At 33.6% G+C, this 23,764-nt stretch overlaps 1 protein-coding gene and 1 long non-coding RNA gene across 2 annotated transcripts in view; one reads left to right on the plus strand and one right to left on the minus strand.

Moving 5' to 3' along the window:
• LOC122519447 (extracellular serine/threonine protein CG31145) overlaps positions 1-23,764 on the minus strand; it is a gene marked incomplete at its 5' end in the record, with an annotated part of 36,834 nt that overhangs the window by 8,926 nt on the left and 4,144 nt on the right. The window contains one exon of the mRNA XM_043638868.1: positions 2,342-2,466. Coding sequence (XP_043494803.1) covers positions 2,342-2,466 — 125 coding nt within the window. The remainder of the gene's footprint in view (positions 1-2,341; positions 2,467-23,764) is intronic.
• LOC122519473 lies at positions 19,227-19,801 on the plus strand. The gene is made up of 2 exons (XR_006304295.1): positions 19,227-19,330; positions 19,575-19,801. It is a non-coding gene; the product is annotated as an uncharacterized LOC122519473 (long non-coding RNA).

The raw sequence follows: 23,764 nt of genomic DNA on the forward strand, positions 1-23,764 counted from the left end.
TTTAATATTATAATAACGAGTTAAAATATTATTTCATTACCTTTTGTTGCTCGGTACAAACCGATTGAATTATTGCGACATTTACGTAATTTGATAATTACGATGCTCACGAAGCAAAACCGTAGATGGTAGAACACGACTCGGTTATGAATAAAATTGCTTTTCAATAGTTTATTTATTTTTGTGTCGAAACAATGACGAACGAATTTTAATATCGTATGTTATAAACATTAAACAACGAGCTCGCGTTTTTAAAATCGGAAGATATCGGGAAACGTTATAAATATTAATTTATTTCGTATTTTTGTATAACTGTCTTTCATTTACGAGCAGATATTTGTCTGTCATAATTTGAGAATCGATGTTTTATTATTAGTTGGAAATGAAATTGATTTGATCTTCATTTATAGCATCGGGACTATTAATTTTTTAAATAATTTTTTTAACTTCTCTCATATTTTTCGAAATTTAAATGATTTTTAGAATCGAATCGAAGCTTTCTCTCTCATATACGAACGTCACGTTGGAAACCTAAAAAAAGATAACGCAGTTAACGTTGGCCGAGTTAAATTGTTAGATCGACCTCTTTCGTCTAAAAGAAATCTCAATAAAACTCGATGAGTCTTTCCGTTAGAATTTCTATAAAAATCAAGTTGGAAACTTTTAAGAATATAGAAAATGTTAAGTTTGTATCGCGTTCGAGTAACTTTCGATTGATTTTTTAAAAATTGATCACTATTGCGAAACTATTGATTATCGATTGACGATGAAAGATGCATTTTTTATTATTTCTTTTCTTTTATTTTCTCATTTTTATTTTTATCCTTCGAGTTTATTTATTTTCGTTCGATACCTATAGCATACGCGTGCATGTTACACATCTGTATATTACATTTTTGTATATGGCTCATCGAAGACGATTCGATTTAGATTGATGTTAAAGTTGCCATTTTTTTTTCTTTTTTTTTTCAACGCATACATATTTCGTATATTAACGATTTTAATTATTTTAGAAATAATATTAATTTTATTATCGATTGCATCGTAGTATTCGTTTTTAGTTTTAAAATCATCGAAGATATTCGAATGAGCTGTTTTAAGCGATTAGTTTGATCGAATTCGAGTCAACCGATAGAGATCTTAATTAAAAGTAAACAAAAAGGAATTAATTGTCGATAAACTAAAAAGGGTGAAAATTTATTAGACGAGAATAGGAATAGTTAGAAGGAATTCTCTTTTGTTTTCGATTATAGTTTACGACATTGTTTCGTCTATTATTCGATACGCGCGCCGAATCGAGCCGCGTTCCGCCGCGTTGTTGCTCGGTGTGTATCGGGAAAGCATTTTATCAAAATAACACGAATATTCTGCGAACCGTCGGATTCTTTCATGAAAAATATGTATCCCCTTTTTCAAACAATCCCCTGTCGCTCGATGATAACCTCCGTCGATAAAGCATTCCGTTTAATTCGACGAGACGCACGCGTTTACTCGCGTGAAAATTGTTCCGAGGATAAACAGAAATAAAAAGAGAGAAATTTTGGCGATATATGAATATACATATATATGTATGTATATGTATGTACGTATAGGAGGCGTAGGCTCCATAAAAAATGTTCCAAAGTATATTTATCAAATTATTTCTGATACTGATACGTAACATTTTTTTCTTTTTTTTCTTTTTCTTTTTTTTTTTTTACGGATAATTATAGAAAAAAGAAAGAAAAGTAATTTTATTTGAAGTCGGTGTTTGAAAAATAAATACGAATGATCATATACGTTTAACGTTTCGTAAGAATTTCGTATTTCATTTATTATATCACCCCGTATATAGAATCATTCGGAACGTTTCGAATGATTTATTAATAGAAAAATATATTTTACCTATACATACATCCCGGAGTAGGTGGTAGGAGATAACTTAAACGGTTTTATATTTCGTTTTCGTTAAATATTCCTCGAGAATAATCGGACTGAGATTTTTCTCTCAAAGGATGAATCCTTTTCTCTCGCTGCTGGTTTTTTCAAAAGAATTTGATTAATTTCGGAATAAACGCAAAAAATTGAAAATGGACTTTCTCGTAGCAGCTGTGGCCTTTGCCATTTGTTATTTTCACTTGAAGGTGGAAAAAATTCTTGGCACGAGTCGCGTAAATCGTTTTTACAACAAAAAAAATTTTTATCGAATCGTCGAACGAATCGTAACGAACGGCCTGTACATGCCCGTTTTAAAAGCTTTCTTATGATACGCGATATAATATAACGGCTTGTAAGATATTATAAAGAGAGAGAGAGAGAGAGAGAGAAGAAAGAGAAAGAATAAACGATTTTGAAAACTTACCAACGTGAGTGATAGTTTGCGTTGCCATTTGACGTAGCAATTCATCCACGTAAATAGAATCTTTCGGATATAATTCCGTCCTGGAGATTTGTAGATGAAATTTTTCCAGAGTCGTGGCATTTTTTCTGCAAGATAGAAACAAACAAAAAAAAAAACCAATTTTAAATGATTCAATCGTAAAAAAGTTTCGTTTCGTTTCTCTCTGCGATCGGTGCAGAAAGTATTTTTTCTTTCTTCCTTCTTTTATTTTGTATTTTCTCTTTTTTTGTTTTTATTTAATTTTCTCATTGTTAGAATGCGACTCGTTGTCGGTGAGTTTTTGCTCGCTCGCTACGAATAACGAAAACGGTATATATGAACGAACAAAATGACGAAGTACATTTGTGAATTATTAAATATGATAATACATTTTCCATTTTGTTCCTATTTTTTTTTCTCCGCGAAAAATGGCGCGTCTACGTGTTTCCGTTGATAAAGGCATTGTCATTTTTTGACAAATCTTTCCTTTTTTTTACGTTGAACAAAAATAACATTCGAAAAAGGTATTTATTTAAAATAAAACAGAACATAATAACGGAATAGTATGATCATTATATTTCACGCATTGACACGTATATAAATTTACGGTTACCATCGATAATATACTTTTCCTTAGACTTGTCAAGTAGAATAACGATATGTTGGAATTGTTTAAACGTTTGATACAATCCAAACGACAGTGCTGAAATTTTCGTCGTACAATATCGTACTCGGTTGGACCAGAATATTCTGTAAAATAATGAAGGTTCCTGGGACCAGAAACTGTCAGAAAAGTTATCCTTGCCTTCTGAAAGCTTCATTAAGCCCGGTTGTCCGTAAAACTCGTGCAGCGGCCTACTTTGGAATTAATTAATATCTAATATTTACCGTAATTAAGATTAATTTTAACTCTCCGGAGAAATTAGTATGGTGATTTTATAACACGTCAAGCGATTTCACGCTTTAAACTTTGGACTAGAAGTCCTTTAGAAAGAGAAACGACATTTATCCTTTCTTTTATTCGATGACATCGAACTAAACATTATTTTTTGTTGTTCCAATTTTTATTTTTCATTCGAATCAAATTTCGCCCATAATTTATTTCATTTTGAAAACGAGACAACGCGCGCGCGGATTGGAAAACGTTCTTCGTATTTCGTTCAAACTTCTAATCAAATAATCGCGTAGCGTACGATGGAAAATTTTCATTTTTCTTCGTCTCTTCATTCGTTGAAATACCAATAAACGATATAAAGGGAAAAAGTAGAAATAAAAAAAGAGAAAAGAAAAAAAAAAGAAAAGAATGAAGGGACGATGATGCTAGAAGATAAAGGGACTCCTCGAAGATCTTTAACGACGATCGGTATTATTGCGTCCTCTCGCTCAAAGTTCAAGCGAACGATCCTTAAAATAAAAAATCAAATCAAATCGAATAAAATGAAAAGAAAAAACTGCGTTCGTTCGAGAATTTTCTAAACGTCACGATCGAGAGCGGAAACGACGAGGAAAATCGTCGTTTGACTCGGCTTATCTTCTTTCTTTTGACGAAATGGTCAATTTATCAAGAACGATCTCGGAGCCCATCGATATTACGGATAGCACCTTCGCATAAGGAAGGTAAGAAGACGATATGAATAACCTTATTTCTATAGTCGGCCAAAATTTCACCTCCATTTTGACTAGTCGCAGACGCTTTACTTTTTCTTTTTCTTTTTCTTGCGTCTTTTTGTTCATTCTTTTTCACGTGAGTATAAATTACGTGTACCTTGTCGAAAAATAAGCTCGTACGTAAAACTGGGCGAAGAGAAGAGCTCTGTCCTCGTGATACTCTTTACAGAAAGGAGAACGACGAACTTGGAAACAAATTCGTTAAGGGGCTTGCTCTTTTCCTCTACAATCTCGAATGTATTCAAAGGAAAGAAATACACGACGAATAGTATATTTTACGAATAATGATTCTTACGTTAAAATGATACTATTACATTTTTATAATCAAAGTATTTACTTATCGTTAGAATATGTTACATCTTGTTACATATTATTTTATATAATGCATATTTATATAATTAATTTATAATATTATATATTATATACATCATTTATATACCAATATTTCTTTCTGTTGATTTTTAGCCTTTCAATATGGCTTTTTTTTGATTAGCAACAGCTAATGGTACTTTTACAATGGTGTAATATACATGTATATGTGTGTATATATATATATATAGTTAAATATATGAAGCGATGATATCGTGGTATCCTTTGACGTCGCGACTAAAGACTATGCTAAAGATTTACACACACACAGACACGCAACACATATACATTGTAATAAACTGATGCAAACAACAGACGAGAATGCAAAGAGTAAAGAGAAAGAGGGGATTGGTTCGTAATAGAAGAAGGGTGGTCTGTTCCGTTGGCGGTGAATGACGTTTCATGACAGTGTTTCATGATGGTGTTTCATGATGGTGTTTCATGCATTTTAAAGGGACCACTACCATCGACTGAAATAGAAACTGGGAAGGTTTACAAGGGTGCCTCTGCCTGCCGTATTCTCTCGTCTCGACGAATCGCGAGAGCGTTTTTCTTTTCCTTTTTTTTCGCACGAGGCCCGCTTGAAAATACGTCTGGGTTGCACCCTTGGGCGTTGTGGAGGATCGCTTCGAAAATTTTCCTCGATTATTCAACGACCCTCGATCGCCCCAGTGACACGCCCTTCCATTTCTTCTTTCTCTCTCTTTATCTTTACCCATATCCTTTTTTTTTTTTCTCCTTTCTTTTAATAAATTACTTCATGTTTTTATTCATAAGTTATATCATGAAATTAGTTACTCGGGGAGTAAAAGAGAACCGTATCGTTACATTATTTGTTTTACATTTACATTACCCCTTTTTCGGAAGAAATTTTTAATTTTTATACGAAGAACTTTTTAAACGACAACCAAAAATACACATATACGTAATTTATTTAATTAATCGTATATTTCCATCTAACCAACTCGACTATCTTCCTCTTTCTCTTTCGTTTTCTTTTTTGATGAAAATATTTTTCTTCCCATCCGTTTGCCGGAGTATCAAATCGCGCGGGACACCGAGTTGTTCGTTGCTCTTCACGAAATAGTATCTTCGAAACGTTTTTCTCCGATGACGAGATAGAACTGAAGTGAACTTGAAAGAGAAAAGAGACTCGAATAAATAAAACTCGTACCTTTCATCGCGACTCCGATGCGGGTTGGAACTTGCACTACGCTTTGTTTGAAAATTTTTTCGTATGAGAATGATAATAATTTATAGATTATTGTAGATATAATGGAAGTATTCGATTGCGATACGATTCGCGAGAAATAATATTACTCTTTTGCTCGAATTGTTCTAATTTTATCTTTGATCGGGAAAATATTCAAATGTTTGGTTATTGAAAAGTTGGAATATTTTGTGTACTACGGGTAACATTTAATTATTGATTTTATTTATATGTACTTATGTGTAAAAAATGTGCAAAAGTTCGACGTTTTTGTAGTTTATAGGAAACAATGAAAAGCACTCAGAGAAGGATAATTATTAAAGTGCAAAACTCGTACGCGGAAAAACGAAACGCGATAGCTTCGTCCGAGATAACGGATGCGGTCGTTTCGTTGTCCGGATCACGTACCGAGGCAATAACGAAAGATATATGACCCATGCATTCTCATTAAATTACGAATCAATCGCACGTGCGAGCTTTCGAACGTAAACGTTAAAATAGTCATCAAGCTTATGTCGGTATGCATGTTCGCATTGTACGAGAGTAGAATAGTGTTAGAGAGCACTGATTACGAAGAAAGAGCAAAATCCCTCCCCCCAAAAAGAAAACAAAACAAAATACGAGAAAGTTGTTACGGATCTTCGAATAATCAATATTTTTGTTCTCTCCTTAAGTCGAAAAAATGCCACAAAATGTAATAATTTATAGTAGAATAAATTTAGTATATTCAAAGCGTCTCGTTGCTTGAAATTCATCTCGCGTTTAATTCGAGAAGTTTCGAATTTATTCGCAATACTTTTCCATACTCGAGACCAAACCGTGATTATCATTAAAATTTTTATAGAATAAATCATTAGGCTACGCCTATGGACTTTTTAAAATATTACTTTTTAAATATTTTCTTTCTTTTCTTTCCTTTGCGAGCATCGTAATCTTCTTTTCGTTCCTATTTGCGGAAATATGCGGTCGAATCATCGCCCGGTATTCGTTATACATCATTTCGATTGATGAGTAAAAGGAAAATGAAGTCAATCGTGTCGCCTGTATAAATAATTAACGCGAACGGCGCATCGTGGATGAGAAAATTGAGTATATTTACACTTGCCAGTAAAATAAATTAAAAATTAAGATAAGGTACTAACTACTTTGACCTTTTCGAAGTGTATCTATCGGAAAGGTCAGTTTGCAATGAATATAACTTTTCTCAAAGCTCTGCATTCTATGAATACTATTTATTCGTAACGTAAAATCTAAAGAAATATATATAAGCGATAAGATATAGTTTTATAATATAATACAGGTTAATGAATACAGAGAATTGATTAAAATTCAAAGAAACGTAATGATTCAACTTTCGCGAAATTGATGAATTACTATATAAGTTTTTCGATAATGCGCAAGTTAGTTTAGCAGACGTGACAGATGAGAAAGCATTCGTGTTTAGCGATTGGAAATCTTGCAGGTTTTATTGAAAATATCATCTCTCGCGATACCGTTGAGATCAATAATCATTAATAATTGGAACAGACAGCGCGTATTGGTTGCGAATATGAACGCGAATATGAACTTGTGCGCACGTGTGCTTTCAAACCGACTACCGTCAAGAATGACTTCGATTTGTGCAAGCATTTCCATCCAGTGGTATTACAAATTAAAGCCTTGTCTAGACGAGTAGGGATAGTCGCCCAAGGGATAATTGGAAACTGAATATACCAGGAAATAGATATCCCTTGATATTCTCCTATATTTATAACCATGAGATGTGTCGCGATACGCGTGATCGGTTAAACGCAAATTAAATACGTTCGACGATATTAATGTTATATTTATAGAATTGTATCTATCGTATCAATTGATTTTTCTCTCATTGCATTCATTATTCGATATTACCAGCGCGATTATATTTTATATATCGATCAAAAATATAATTAATCGCAATTTCGCGAAAAACACTTTTGTTATTTTCTATTCGCGTTAGTAAACTATACGATAACTTACAATTTTAGCTTCGATAATTAATCATCAATTATTAACCGAAACTATTGCTTACAATAAATTAATATTATAATTAACCAACAGATCTCGAATAATTATGATTGTTTCATTGTTTAACCTCGAACATTGTATAATCTTTCGCGTTGACATCGTTATTACATCTCGTTATCATTGAAATAATTAATTGCTTATCATCCACGTTTCTAATTCAAAGTGAACATTGAAAATTAATTATTAATAAACAGGGGGAGGAACGAGAGATGATGCACGCGTGATCATCCCCCCCTTCCCCCTATTGCTATATGCTTTTTAAAGTTTAATTCTTATCGATTTAAAATTTGTTCCTAAATGTTTAGACAAACGACAACAACAACGATAATAATAAATCGATGAAATTTGTATCAACCAAATGAGGCTTTTGAAATATTCAGATGCGAGAGCGAAAGGATGCATTTAAAGAGAATAGAAATAAATCGGATCGTTTGCGTATCACGATTAATTCTCAATCGCAATAATCCAACAATTTAGCTGCTTGTACGCAAGGCCTTAATCCTTGAACGTACACAAGCCTATGCGAATATTAAACGTGCAACCGCGTGCACCATAAGAACGTACACGTGGATTAAGAGAAAGGAGAGGCTTGTAGTGGTACGTCATTCCGCAACACCCGTACGAGAGGTCCGGAAGCGTCCTTGCAACGTGTTGTAGTCTACGAAAGATAAGGATGTTCCAGCAGCGGAATAATGTCCTCCGATAGAAGCCGCTTATCATTAACTACAGCACCATGTTGCTTCCTTTCTATCCGCTTTCAAATTATTCCATCATGCATTTTATTCGGATTTTCCGTTCAATTCATTTTATATTCAATTACATTTACGCCGGTAATTATAATTGTTTTATCATACGATTAATTACAAAACGAAATATTAAATATCGTTTATTATTATTATTATTTCAATTATTATTTGTGATTGACTTTAATCATACGTTTATTAATCGTTCTCCCCATATCTCTGTAATGTAATTATAATTAGTACAGGTGTTAGATTACTTATTAATCGTACACATTGAATAATTAATATCAACTCCGTTTGAAAATCTTTCTCGTCGTTTCCTTTCCGAATCTTTTTTCCGATGTCACGATCCTTTCTCGATCGTCTATATTCATGAGAAATAGCGGAATAACGAATTCGGAGGATTTCTCGTAAAATAAAGAAAAAAAAGTAAGAGCAGAACTATAAAATCTTATTCCTCTCGAGACATTGGTAACTTTTTTTTATCGTCTCCAGCGTGCTAACTGACGTCCGTTGGTATTCAAGATTCATAACCCGATGGGTAATCCGAACGCAACTACTTTGTCTCGCTAGATCTGGGAATTATTTGATTAGTTTGAGACTCTTTCAAGCTTTTTCTTAGAATACATTTGATTATTATTTGTTGTTTGTTTTATCAGATAGACAAAATCAGTTGTTAACTCGTTATCTCTGTTCGATCTTTATTATATTCAAGGTTGGGAACGAGCAAGAATTATAATCGAATTAAGCGGTAGATGTTTTATGAGTTTACGAGTTAACGTTAAGAAGAATTATGATAGAGAAAAAAAACAAAAATATCTAATCACGTAAGATTTGTAATTTTATATGCAACCGATACGTGTCATAGCTTTCCGATAACGGTATAAATCAAATTAGGAGAAACGGTAAACAAAGATTATAAAAATATATTCATTGAATGTACCTAGATATATTTTTGAGATTTATAGGACGCCCTGTGTAATTTCTTCTCTTCATTAGCTTTCTAATTTATCTTCTACGTTTATTTTCTTACGATTTGGAACGAACGTCGATTAAAATACAAACTAGCGCGCGAGAACTTACAAAACAGTTTCTGCATCTTACACAGATATTCGTCATAATGACATTTCCGAGAAGATTATGATGCATGAATCAGTACTGGTTTATTTTCTAAGAACTGTCTTATGAAAGACGACAAGAATAATAAGCTCGACAAGATAATGCATCTCTCGCCTTGTATACCAAGTATTTTTTATGATTGACATTTTCAATTCACGTTCTTATTCGCGCAGACGAATTTGAAAAGTCATTTCCGATTGAAGGATAATATCGTCGTTCCTACAAATTAAATTTTTTAATTGCAAATTTTATAAACAATCCGTTTGATTAATCCTTAAATATCGTATTGTTATCGACGTTGTTTTAATTAAAAATATTTTTAAACTCAACGAGAATCGATTATCCGTTAAAAATTGTATTTTTTATAAAAAAAAATAAAGTACGGTAATGCGTTGTTTAATCAGAGTCGCATTTCGTTAGTTAAAATTATAGCTGACTATGAGATAAATACACGCATACACACACATATATACATACACGTACATAATTATTTTTCTTTTTCACTAATATTACAATTCCAATAACCTCGTTACTAATTCAAACGTTGATTATCAATAATTATCTGAAATTAAATTTTATTCCGGGAATTCTAATTTTCTCTGCAACAACTGTAACAATGGGGAACGTCATCTAACAAATTTATCTTCTTCGACACGTACGGTTTAATCCTATAAAACTATTATACGCTTCCTCTACTACTAAAATCAATGTTGGAAGCAGCAGCTCGTGTACACGTATATATATATATATATATATATATATATATATATATATATATAGATATGAATGTGTATATATACACGCGCATAGATAGATTAGATGATGATTATTCTTTTAACAAGGAGAGTCCTTTCTGATGGTAAATCGCGAAAGCAGCTTGGCAAAATCAAAGTGGATTAGATCAGACTAAGTCTCTGGAACCGCGGACAAACGAGCTCGGCCTGATTACTCGGTATTATCCGATTAAGCGCGTCTCTTGTCAACCTTCCTCTACCTTTATCAAAGTCGAACGGTCCTTCCGTTTCCGTCGAGGAATCACCTGTCTCTCTTAGTCCTTTACGAATAGAAAATGGGGGAAGGGCGAGAGGAGTTTGCTTAGAAACATGCCAAACTGCAAACCGAATCTTCGGAAGCAGATTGAGTTCGGAAATACACGTGCGACTCGAACTAATCTCGCATCTTTCTCTCTCGCTGTTGCATGCGTTTCTCTATCACCCTTATTCTCTCCCTCCCTCCCTCCCTCCCTCCTCGTCGCCACCACAACCACCCCTTCATTCTATCTTCAGTCTCCAACTCTATCAGGACGTGGATTTAAGCTTCGTTCGCATGTATAACGTAACGTGACTGAACGGATCCGGGACGAAGCGATGTCCAATGAATTTCTGAATATTATATGGTGCTTCCAGATGAGAGTCTATGTATACCAGAGAGAGAGAGAGAGGGAGATAGAGAATAGTTTTCATCTTTAGACGAGCTTATCTCTCGAGTCAATACGAAATTTGTGAACAAAATTTCTTTTCTTTCGCCTTTTCTCCATTTCTGTCTCTCTTTGTTTTAGTCCGACGAGAATCTTATGAAATATCTAGGGGAACGAAGGAAACGGGGAAAAAGAAAGAGAGAGAGAGAGAGAAACATTCTATATCTTTTACAAAACATGCTCTGTTTTGTAAAAGAGAATGGAAAATGTTGCTTGAAAATTGTATCCGTTCTTTAAGGTTCAAAGAAAGACTATCTCTCGGAAGAAAATTTAAAAGCGAAGCAAGAGCATAGAATCGAAGGAGGGTAATTATTATTAACCAATGGCGTAATAGGAAAAGACGAAGGTTCTTGTAGAAAACGGGTAGAAGGGATAAAAAGGTTAGAAGAAAAAGAAAAAATTCACGGTAGCGTGTAACATAAGGACGAGCACCCTAATAGCAGACAGTTGCCATTGAATTTTTGAACAGGGTTTATCTCGCGTAGGAGAATCTAGTGGTTACGATAGAAAAAAGAAAGGGGAACGAAATAAAACCGCTAAGTTAAAATTATTCTTTCAATTTTATCGCGCGATATATAATAAAAAAAAATAAAAATAATAAAAAAGGGGGATAGGTTTATAAAAGAAGCTCCTTGTTTTTCGTTCGAACGGCATTAAATGAAATCCTCGTGGTCGATGTTTTAAAATATTCTTTTCTCTTCCCACACCTCTCGCCCGCCCCCCTCGTATGAATTATCAGCTCGAGATAAAATTGTTTCTTTTTTGTTCTCTTCTCAATTTAAAATACGAAAAATCCATGGATATCTCGAGATCACGGAGAACGTATTTTTTTTTTTTTTTAAAGTGCAAAGAGTAAAAACGTTCATAGTCTCTAGGACATTTCGTATTTTTGATTTAAATATATCCGTCTCGCGACGATGATAACTCGAAACTCGCGTTTTCCCTCGATCGGTCTACGAAGTGAATTTTATCGAACGTAGTAGAACGAAATCGTCGTACCCTATACACATTCCTACTATACTAACGCGTACATCGTATATTTTATAGTTTCAAGTTTCTATGATTTCGCGTGGAAACGGAGACTTCCAGATGATTTGGAATTTATGGAAGCGACCCTGCGGTTTATTCTGAAGCGGTAGAGATCGAGAGAGAGAGAGAGAGAAATTCGTGTGCAGAACGGTATGTACAATTTCAGAGAATGCAAACGCAAACTGGTGTGAGCTTGAGAGAGGGAGAGATAACTAGAGATAGAGAGAGAGATGCTGCATCTATGCGCATCTATGTGCATCGAACGAGATATAGCTTGACATCGGGCGGATTGACAAACAAACCGTAGATTCTCCGCGTAGATGAAGGCTCGGACTACATCAGCCACGTACAGGAATTTGCACGCCGTCATTACGATTCGCGTGTCGCCTGGTCTCTCTTGGAACATGCATGCACATGTATATGTGTGTGTGTGTGTGGGTGGGTGTGTGTGTGTCTATATACGTTTATGAAAGAGGAAGAGAGAAAGAGAAGGAGAAGGAGAAGGAGAGAGAGGGGTGATAGAACGTAGCCATCCTTCTCTCGCTCCCACTGAATTATTGTGTTCCGTTGTGTCATAGAGAGAGAGAGAGAATCCTAGTCTAAAACAAACACCGACAATATTTGCAACAGAGAATTGCCGATGTCTCGTAGGAGAGAGAGTACGCAAGAGTCAACCAGAAACAACATCTCTACGAAACATAAGGTAACCCTAGCTAAAGCGACATTTCCGTAATTCACCGCCCCAAGTTATTTAAAGCCCGTACAGAGATATACACGCGTACATACACCCACACACACACACACAGCACATCACGCCGCCACCCGCGTTTTACGTTTAAGCGGGCCTAGAAGATATTTTCCCCGAGACACTTTCCTCGCGAAAAACGCTTTTCTCTTTATCGTCCTCTCACAATACACTCACTAACCGTTACAAATTCTACCCAAAAACGTTTTCTTCTACATATGCTACACGACGAGCGACCTTTTTTTTCTTTCTCCTTTTTTTTTTTATTATTTTTTATTTACACAGTCATTCATCCCACTTTTGCATCGAGTTTTGTTTACTCTCTTTCTTTATTTTGTTCTTTTTTTCCATTATCTCGATCAAGTGGCAAATGTGACACGAATGATCGTATCTCGGAAATTATTTTAATATATTCGAGAATCTTTGTTTTTTTTTCTACTTTTTTTTTTTTTTCTTTGCACGAAATTAAAATTCACGCGCACGCGTCTCTGCTCGTGTTTATTAATTTTATTATTTAAATGGCAGAATGGATTGATTTTAAATGCATGGCAAAAATAATATTACTTTGCAACGAGTATTAACGAGTAATTTCGGTTAAATCCGATTTTTACAACAGTTTCTAACTAATGTTATATATCGAAAAAGTTAAAAGCTTATAAAATGATTTTTTTAACGCGCAAACGAAAAAAATATTTTAACTTTGTAGGAATATTTGAAACGATATTAGGTGTAGCTATGAATTTTTCAACAATTTATTATTATTATTTTTTTTAAAAGCATTCAAAGATGGCAAGCGAATGAAAATTTCAATTTGCGAACTTAACGGGAGTTCTCCATTTTTGGATTCCATTTTTCTTTTTTTTTTCAAGTGTATATAAATTCATATAGATTTTTGTTAACGGTAGGAAATATAAATTTAACTGTTTAAATGATTCAAAAGATTGACTTCCAAATTTATATGAACGAATGAAGTTATACGTTACGAAAAATCTACGAGTAGTTTGAATAGTATTTGATTTTTTTCTTTAAAATGACAAGAGTTTCAAAAATTCCTAAATTTATAGAAAATCGTGTAAATATGTATCGGTATTAAATGTAAACAAATAAAAATTGTCGAACAATATTTAAATTATCGACAGGGCCGATTCGGTATACCACAAGTGTCGATTTTTATTTTAAATAAAATATCCGCTTCAATTTTTATTCATTGTGTAAAATTTTTAACGATATACGATTAACAAGTATTCGCGAGATGTTTTAAATTTCATTAAAAAATATTACGAGCGAATTATAATTTTTTCAAAAGAAAAAGAAAAGAAAAAATTCATTGCGATCATCGGACGCGCGCGCGAAGTAGATTAAATTTTAATAATAAATATTTATTTATTGAATATTTTCTTTTTCCAATTTACGCTAAATAATAAATACATATACTTAAAACAAATATTTCTATCGAGTATGATTCAATTTTCAAATGGAAAAAAAAAACAAAATAAAAAAGTAAATAGAAAATTATTTTCAGGAGTATCGGTTAACAACGACAAACAATTTCGCGTTATTTATCAACGTGTAATGTGTATCGTTGGTAAAAAGAATTCGCTTGACGCAACGCGTTACATTATTAAATGCATTGTCAATGGACTCTCCCTGGTGTCTCGGGTGGACTAACGTAAGAGAAAAGTATACGTATTCTGGGAAAGAGTGTATCGTTAAAAGCAACTAAACAATAAGACGAGAAGTAGTTGGCGATGTCGCGTGCGAATCGATAATCGTGATAACGTTTCTATTCTTTTATACTTCCTATGTTACTTTTCTGAACTATCATTTATATTGTCTCTCGCTCACTAGTGTCGCAAATTAGTATAGGAGAAATTCGATTTTCAAAGTATATTCTTCTCTCGTTTTGAAAAATTCTATTTTTTTTTGTTTTTTTACATGCGTCGCGTCTAATGAACGCAATTAAAGAAATTCCGTCTATCGTATTTTAATTACAAGACAGTGGCTCTCAATCGTAATTAAAATCAGTGTGCCTCAACTTTCGTAACGTTTATTTTTAACTATTAATAATAATAATTATATTATTGTCATTTGGGTATGCGTGAGACACGTAAACGTGAATCACGCGCGTGCATGATACGTGTGTTTCTTTTTTCTTTGTTACTATAAATACATATTATCCTCTGTAATAAGGAATAAAAATGACGGTAAACTTAAATGCTATACGTAAGCGTTACCAGAGAGCGAGAGACTTCAAAATGTGTCATCGTTCCATTCGCGTTTGCATTTCATCGCAATCAAGTTGATCATACTCATACAACGTTCCAATTACTCCAAAACAATTCAGTAACACCTACGCCTATATTTATGCTTGTAGTAGCGTGTCACGTTGCGAATGCTTGCTTCGAGTTCGAGCTGATACAAAGTTCTAATAATAAACGCTAAATTTTGGGAGGAAGTAATTCGAAAATCGTAACGATCCTTTGCAAAAAACAAAAAAAAAAGGAAAATTAAGATAAAGAAAAAAAAAACGAGTAGCATCCAGTACGATGAACTTGATTTTAGATGGATCTAAGGAAGACGCATCGCATAATAAGATGGTTAAAGTTATTTTTGAACGAAAAACTCGTATTCGAGTTTTCCCTCGAAACTGAGGAAATTTGCCAGCTTTCGATATATCGTTTACTCGTTGCTCTACCTTGTCATTGGTTAAATTCGTAGATGTTTTCAAAATAATATGTCAAAGATTATTATTGAATTGGAAACTTTCCAAAGTGAGATCTCGTTAACGAAATGAGCATTGTTTAGACTGTCTGGAAATATCTACTGAATCTATCTTTTCTTTTTTTTTTTCTAATCCATCATTTTTCATCCCTCGATACCATAGTCACTGTAAAAATAGTTCCAATTATAATGTAATCTTTCAAAATTAATATTTAGAAGAATATTTATTTCAATTTGTATAACAATAATAATAATAATAATAATAAATATGATTATTTTGGAAGCATTCCCCGAGTAGATATTTAGAGTTAAAAGTTAGATGCGCGTTTAGATTACATCGATCACTTTGTTACACTATCCGTATCGCGAGCAAACCCGATGATTGTAAAGCGATATGATTCATGTAGAAGATGTCGAATGGAAATTGGACGAGAGTAATCGTAAAAGATGACGAAGCGTCACAAATGAACAAGAAACTTGCTTTTGCTCTCGCGGATACGCATGACGCGTTTCCACTTTCAACACAGTCTAGATAGTTTGCGGTATCGCGTCTCTTCTCGCGTTTAATGCATAAAAATAAATCGTAGTCGGGAGGGCGATTTATGTAACTGCAAGGTTAATACTATAATTTTCTTAAAATAAGAAAATTATATATACAAAGAGAGATTCGAAAACCTTAAAAAGCGTTTGACGCCCGACAACATTTCATTCTATCGATTATTTTCTAGAAAGTTCGAAATTTCCTAAGCGAATACATTTTTTATTTTTTGTTCCAAAATTTTTTCGAATTCAACTAGGAAACCGGTCGAACCTGAACCAAAGAACTTCCTGTAACGTGAAAGCGATTAGATTGGTAAGTAAGCGAGTACTTTACTTATGTATAAACCAGCTTTGTCATGGAAAGTCGATCAATTTTTAACTCTGTAGATATACTTACTTACGTGTATAATGTATCATACAAATTTTATTATTTTTTCAAATCTATTATAATAGTATAAATAAGTGTACCTAAATTTCTAATTTGTTCTTTTTTCTTTTTTGGCAAAGCACTAACTCTAAGTATTTATAAAATTTTGACAAAGGCCATTAATTAAATCTAAACAAGAAGGAATGATTTATTCGAAAATCATGATGAGCAAAATAAAAGCTTTTTAAAAGGGAAAATGAAGGGATAATAAGCGGTATTCTTCGCGACGAAGAATAACCGGGCCGTTTAATCCGAAACTAATAAACATTTGTTTGAATTTCTAAAAGAATCCTTTTCTCGTGGACGCTTCGTTACCGAAGTTACTCGATCGTTTCATTAATTAGCCGATTAATTATTCCCTATTACTTTGGAGCAAATTACGCGATACAAACAAGCATACTCGCATAATCTTTGCTCTACTTAACGGCGAAGCAACGACACGTTGCAAGCATCGTGATAACTTTAACGATTCCTCCTCCACCTCCTCCTCCCCCATCTTCTCCACCTCCTTCTTCCTCTTTCTCCTTCTTCTTAACTCTGGAAAGACTTTGGTGAATAGCGAATAAGGTCACGAGCGAGTTTCCACGAGCGAAGAAGAAACTTTCCAACGTTCGTGTAAATCAATTTCGAAATAACCGTGCGACGCGCGAAAGAGCTCGCGTTTACCTCTCATTTCTACTTCGTTTTTTTTCCTTCTTCTTCTTCTTCTTCTTCTTCTTCTTACGCGATTGTGTCTTGAGGATAAAGTTTGCGTTAACTTTGCCCTTATTATATATATATATTTTTCTTTTTTTAATAATTTTGTTGTCGGTCCAAAATATATTCTTAACATATTTTTCCTCTGATCCTTTCTATCGTCACTTTCATTTCGTTAGAAAATAATTCCAAAAATTTTCTTATACGCGTTTCGAAAAGATATCGCGATGCACGCACGCACGCACGCGCGCGCGCGCGCATCAATTACCAAGTTTCATGATACATTTCGTTGCAACGTATTTATGCGGTACAAACAGGGGAAACAACTTCTTTCGATGCGAAAGAGAAATAAAAAGAAGAAGAAAAAAAATAGATCGGTATCGCAAGAGAAACTGAAACTGTATGATGTAGGTTTTATAAAAACTAGGTGTTGTTGTTGATCTATGGATAGATTCGTACACTTTATAATACACGTTGCAACACGTGTAGTTCAGGATTGGTAAATCGGCATTAAAAGTAACTTGCGTCGGTGCAAGAAAAATAAGTAGAATAAGAATAAGAAGAAGAAGAAGTGAAAAAATACGACACGTGTTCAAACGTCGGTGTACTACGCGACAAACTGAGAAAATCAGTAGTCGGTATGAAAACGCAAACTGGTTTTATGAAACGTAAAGGTGTCGATGGCATGCATTGGAAATATGTTTCGACGTATACGGAAACCATTACAAAACAGATAGATCGATCAAGAAATCGATTGGTGATTCTATTTGGAAATGGAATTATGTGTTTTTTTTTTTTTTATACAATCGTAAGAGAAATAAAACTATAAAACAATCGAGTGTCATCGTTGAACAAGTGTTAGATGCTCGATAATATCGTTTGACTCTTTAACGCGAACTATGAATATAATCATATCAAGGATCAAAATTCGAACTGATCGCGGTGAATAATCTGATTAAACGAGAGAGAGAGAGAGAGAAAGCTCTCAGGCTATTCGCTTTTGCAAGAAAGGATGTCGACAAAATTCAATTTTCCCATTGTCATGGCTGACATACCAATATTCGATTAATAGCACTCGATTTTAGCTTACTATGTCTAAAATTTTACTCCATTAATGTCGCCAATCATACTGTTACGATTTTCATCGATTGAAAATCGATCGTACGTACTTGAGATTCCCAAAGAAGAAATTCTATTATATTGCGATATTTACCGTGGAATAGCAAACGATTCGAAAATTGTTTCTATGATATTTAGAATAAATTAAAGTAGAGTTGAAATAGTTAGGATCTCTCCAATTGTATAAAATAAAACTGCGTTGAAGCCTGTTCGTTTGAACAGTTGGGATATAAAAAGTATGCATAAGTATGTTCCTAAGTAAAGTGTTACGAAGATAGTATTAGATAATTAGGTGAGAAAATTCGATGCAAACCTTACAGTAACAATCTTATGTCTAAAAAAAAAAAAAGAAAAGTGAAAACGCGTGATGAGTTTTTATACGAGTAGAGATGCGTTATAATTACATTATGAACATAATCCATTGTCCATTGATAATCAGTTCCGTGGATAGTTTAGAAAATAAAATCACATCATATAAATAGAATATGTTTTACCCTTGTATATATTATAGCGAACTGAAAACACACTATTCTTCATAATGAATTAATAAAAAGACAAATATTTCTTTAGAAAAATCAGATTGCAGTGTTGAAATAAAAAATTGTATACATTATTGGAGATTGAAAACAACATGAATTAAAAATTTGCCTAAAAGAAATGAATATAATTAATTTATATCTTCGAATCGATTGTAATAACTTTTAATTTTGTTCTCGAAAGAAGAAAAAATGTAATTTCGAAAAGAGAGTTCTCGTAAGGAACGATTTCTCGATTACTTGTCGCACGTTTGGCGTGCAACGCCCTCTTCATAGGGAAGAAACATTCTATTTTAAAATGTTCTCAACCCTTTGAAGAGAGCTCGAGTCTCTCGAGTCAATAGGCTGTTCGTAGAGGAGCCATCGGACGACTATGACGACGACGATGACGACGATGACGACGGTGACGACGACGACGACGAGGAAGCAGCGAAAGAAAACCGAATTGGGGTTGGGGACGAAACGGCCTGTTTCAAATATTTGACCAGCGAGTGACCGAGAGAGAAGCAGAGGGAAAGGGGAAGAGGTAGGGTACAGTAGATAGCTATCTTTAAAATTCAGTACTCTCTTCGTCTAACGGGTGTATCAAAGCGTTTCGTTGACGCAAGCTAAATATCATACATATTCCATCTTCTATTCGATAGATCAAACTTTCAATTATTTAGTTTCATTTCAATGATTTATCTATTCATTGATTATAAACTCGTCGTTGCAAGCTATTCGATTTTTAATAATATTTTTCCAAATGTTAAAGTATTATTATCCCTTAGATGAATTCTAACGTTCGCACGCTATCGTTCGTTGAAACTTTTCTGAGCGATCAGATGCGACGAAAGAAAGAAAGAAAGAAAGAAAAAAAGAAAGGTGGAAATGCATATATAAGAGGAACAAAAAAAAATAGTAATAGAAAGAGAAAGAGAATGGAACTCGCGATGTGAGACCAAGCATGGAAACAATACCGATCCGCGGATAAGCTACGACCATGAGAAGATAAAAAGAAAACGAGAAAAAATATAACACAAAAGAAAAACAACAAGACGTTCGTGTAATTTCTACGAGAGACACACGTCACATTTGTTTTTTTTTTCGCAAGCTCCTTAACGTTCTCGTACATCTTCGACTATCTTAAAGAGACATTCCAAGTCGAAGATAGGGAAAAGCTATTATTATCATTACGTTTTTCTGTGAATAGTCGTAAAATGGCAACAAAAAATATGCGAAAGTATTTCACAATCAGCAGTGTTAATGAAGGATCGGAAAATAGTAAAAAAATGTATATAAGATAGATTTAAAATAAATATAAAAAGAAATAAAAATGTGATTCCGTTGGGGGTACCGGTGAAAGGGTTGGCAGGTTCAGGAGTAACAGATCAATGCAGGAATTCCGGATAAAGGGGACAGTTGGTTAGGAGGGGTGGAGAAGGTGAAGAAGGACGAGGAGGAGGAGGAGGAGGAGGAGGAGGAGGAGGTATATCTATATATGACAGTAATCCACGTATGGTCGAGGTGTAACGTAATATGTGTCTCGTGTGTTTGAGCACAAAGTGCGGTTTCGCGAGGATAACACAACACGGGGCTTTAATCCGTAGACGTTCACCAGGAAGGTTTGAGCTAGTGGGTGAGAGAATGAACGAACGAATGAACGAGGACTCTTTCTCTCTCTCTCTCTCCCTCTCTGCGGTTTACAACCACTATATCCGAACATATCCGCGCGCGCGCGCACGCCCGCTGGTTTTCGTATACGAATCGCTGACGTTTGCCCTGATTAGTCATTCGCATGAACCGGTCGTGTAATTAGGCCGCTTACCGAAAACTCTGTCTCTCTGATCTCTTCCTTTTGAAACAATTGCTACAAATGCTGTTTGATAAAACAATTATTGTTCAAAAAGATATTATATTTATAATGTAATTAGATAATTATAACATTTAACGTGAAATTTTGTTCATTTATTATTAATATACTTTTTATATTTATTATTAAAACAACGCGACAATTAATCGTGCGATTAAACCGCTTGTCGAAAATTCTCTTTGTGATTTTCCTTTTAAAAATGCATATACCATAAAGCATATATTATTCGAGAAGTTATTATTACACGGTAATTGGACAATTAGCGCATTTTTACCTATAATTGTTTAATTTGTAATGCATATATCTTTTAATTTATTATTAGAACAATACAAGACGTCGGTAACACGATTAATACGCTTATTGAAAATTATCTCTCTGGTCTCCAGTTCGGAACACTTGTTTCTTGTACCATAAAACAATTATAATTCAAGAAGATATTCTAAATAATAATTAGAAAAATGGTAATGTTGTTTTACCTATAATAATGGAATTAACAAAATATACTTTTTTGAAGTATCATTAACCCCAATATAATAAAAATAAAAGTCGAACGAAAGGGTCGGCATTTATATCGAAATACTTCAACGTTCGGATAAATAATGTAAACATATTAAACAATAAAGTATATATATACATAAGTATATTATATTGTAATGAATTAAAAAATAAGAATGTATTGGAATTGAAATCAGAAAGGAAACGTTCTCTTTTCGTTTGCGGCATTTTCCACGACTAACGAACCAAATCGTTTGAGGAAAAGTAAAAGGAGCGGAACTGACCGCACCTGTTGTTTTATATCAAAGATAGACGTTCATATATTATCATAGATAAGATGAGACGCTAGGTAAAAGCATTTCGCTTCTCTTATTCCCTTTAAAATCTAATTCATTTTCTTTTTAAACTTATAGAACACAACGTCTTGCACGCGTCACGACGCGACCCAATAACCATGACACGATTTCTTTTGAAAACGTTAATCTTCGTCTCTCTCTCTGTGACTAATCGTTAATATTACACTCGAGTAATATACACTCGAATACGACTACGAGTGGATCGTTTTATTTCAACCATCAAATATTTTTATAGTTAATAAAATAATGAAAACATCTCTTACCGGATATCAAATGTGAAACAAACAACGAGTCGATAATCTTTCATAGAAAATCGATCCGAGTATTTTGTCTTATTATTTCTATATATTTTTTTATTTTTTCATTTTTTTTCCCCTCTCTCTCTCTCTAGTCAAAGCTAAGATAACGCGTAGGATGATACGTGCTTCCGCCCCGAGATCTTATTACGTCAGCCATAAAGCTATACCTACATGCTTACAAACTTACTTTTCAGTAAAACGACTCTCTCGTTTTATATTTCTACACTTTTATTCTTACACGTAAGCTCGCGATCCGTTTCAACACATTATATTTTACTTTATTTTATAACGATTTTAAAATCTTAATTGTAGAGAAAAAATGTTTATACAAATTATCGGAAAAGTGATCAAAATAATCAATAGATAAAAAACGTTGGATAGTTTTATTAATAAAAGAAAAAAAAATATAATATAATATATAGTATAATATGTGTAATATAATTAATTTCAAATTACTATATAGCATAATTATTTATATATATATATGTATACGTATTTTTATTAGAATTGTAAGAGAAAGCTCGATAAAATGTCGAGAGAGAATGGATAGATAGCTATAAAGATGAAATTTATATGAGAAATACGTAGGCGATAACGAGCAAGTCGCGTATCTGTAAATACGCGTTAAGATAAAGGATGTTAATCCTGAATAAGGAGAGAATTCTTGGATCTTAGCCAGAACGTAAAGAGCTAACAAGTTACATTGCAGGCCAAGTATTATTTTAAATTTACCGTAGATGGCGGGATTTAACGTTTTTACTCCTAACTAAAGCGCGCGAAAATTTGAATATATTTATATAATTTGATTTCATTGCAAATGTAAACGTTATTCCGCGATTATACGTGAAAACTATAATTCTCGCTATTTATTAATACGAGAAGTGTGTCGATCGACTTAGAAAAAGAATCATTCGTTTAACTTGAACCTTGAACCGTCTTTACTAAACAAGATCGAAGTCTTCGTCGCGATAAAGAGTCCGCACTCCGAGTATCGTGAGAGAAAAATTATAAATGAGTCGGAGTAAACAAGCGGTACGGACCGAGAAAATGGCTTTTACTTGGGAGAAATGTATCTCTATTTTTCAGACCGAAACACTGATCTCTCTTTCTATTTCTTTTTTACATATTACATTTGTCCTTCTTTGAAAATTTGTATTTTTCCTTTCTCAAAAACTATTTTACGGTTAAGTATTATTTTGTACGTTTATTTCGTTAATTCGTTCGTTCAATTATATTCGCGGTTTAAACTTTCATTAAATATTTTAAAAAGAAAAATTTTAAGTAAATATACGTAGACTATAAAATAATATTATTTTTTCTTTTTTACGATCGAAACAATAGTTATTATACTACGTTATTATTGCGACGAGAACGAATAAAATCAAAACGACGAATAAATACATTTTTTCTTTCCTTTTTGTTCTTTTTTGTTTTTTATATATACATAAATATTTCTTCGTATGCACATTCTTTTTGTTCCGAAAGGTGTGCTTGGCGCATTACACGACTGATCTAGATTCTTCGATTATTCGATCATCCTTCGCGCGGAAAATCGGAAAAAACTCGATGGATTTATGACTTTTTCTCTCTCTCTCCACACAAAACACACATACATTCTTTCTCCCGCTTTTTTTTTTGTTTTTACTCTTCTTTTATTGTCCGCTGAGAAAAGCTATTCGAAAGTTTCCGAAGCTCTCTCGAAAGTTCTTCCAAACCAAGAGACGAGTTATGAGAAAGAGCGTTCCGCTTTTGTTAACTTTGACACGATCAAATAGCACACAACGTTTTTACTACTAGATAGTGCACGAAACTATCGTACATTTTCCTTAGTATCATATTTTCTAATGATTTTACGAATATTATATATAGATATATTATTTCACGCATCTTCCAAACGTAAATTTTCTATTTCAACCATTCGACCGTTCAATCCCGCGATATTCGCAAACCAAATTTCG

This window comes from Polistes fuscatus, unplaced genomic scaffold (assembly GCF_010416935.1).
Source record: "Polistes fuscatus isolate 324 unplaced genomic scaffold, CU_Pfus_HIC Scaffold3, whole genome shotgun sequence".
Taxonomy (NCBI): domain Eukaryota; kingdom Metazoa; phylum Arthropoda; class Insecta; order Hymenoptera; family Vespidae; genus Polistes; species Polistes fuscatus.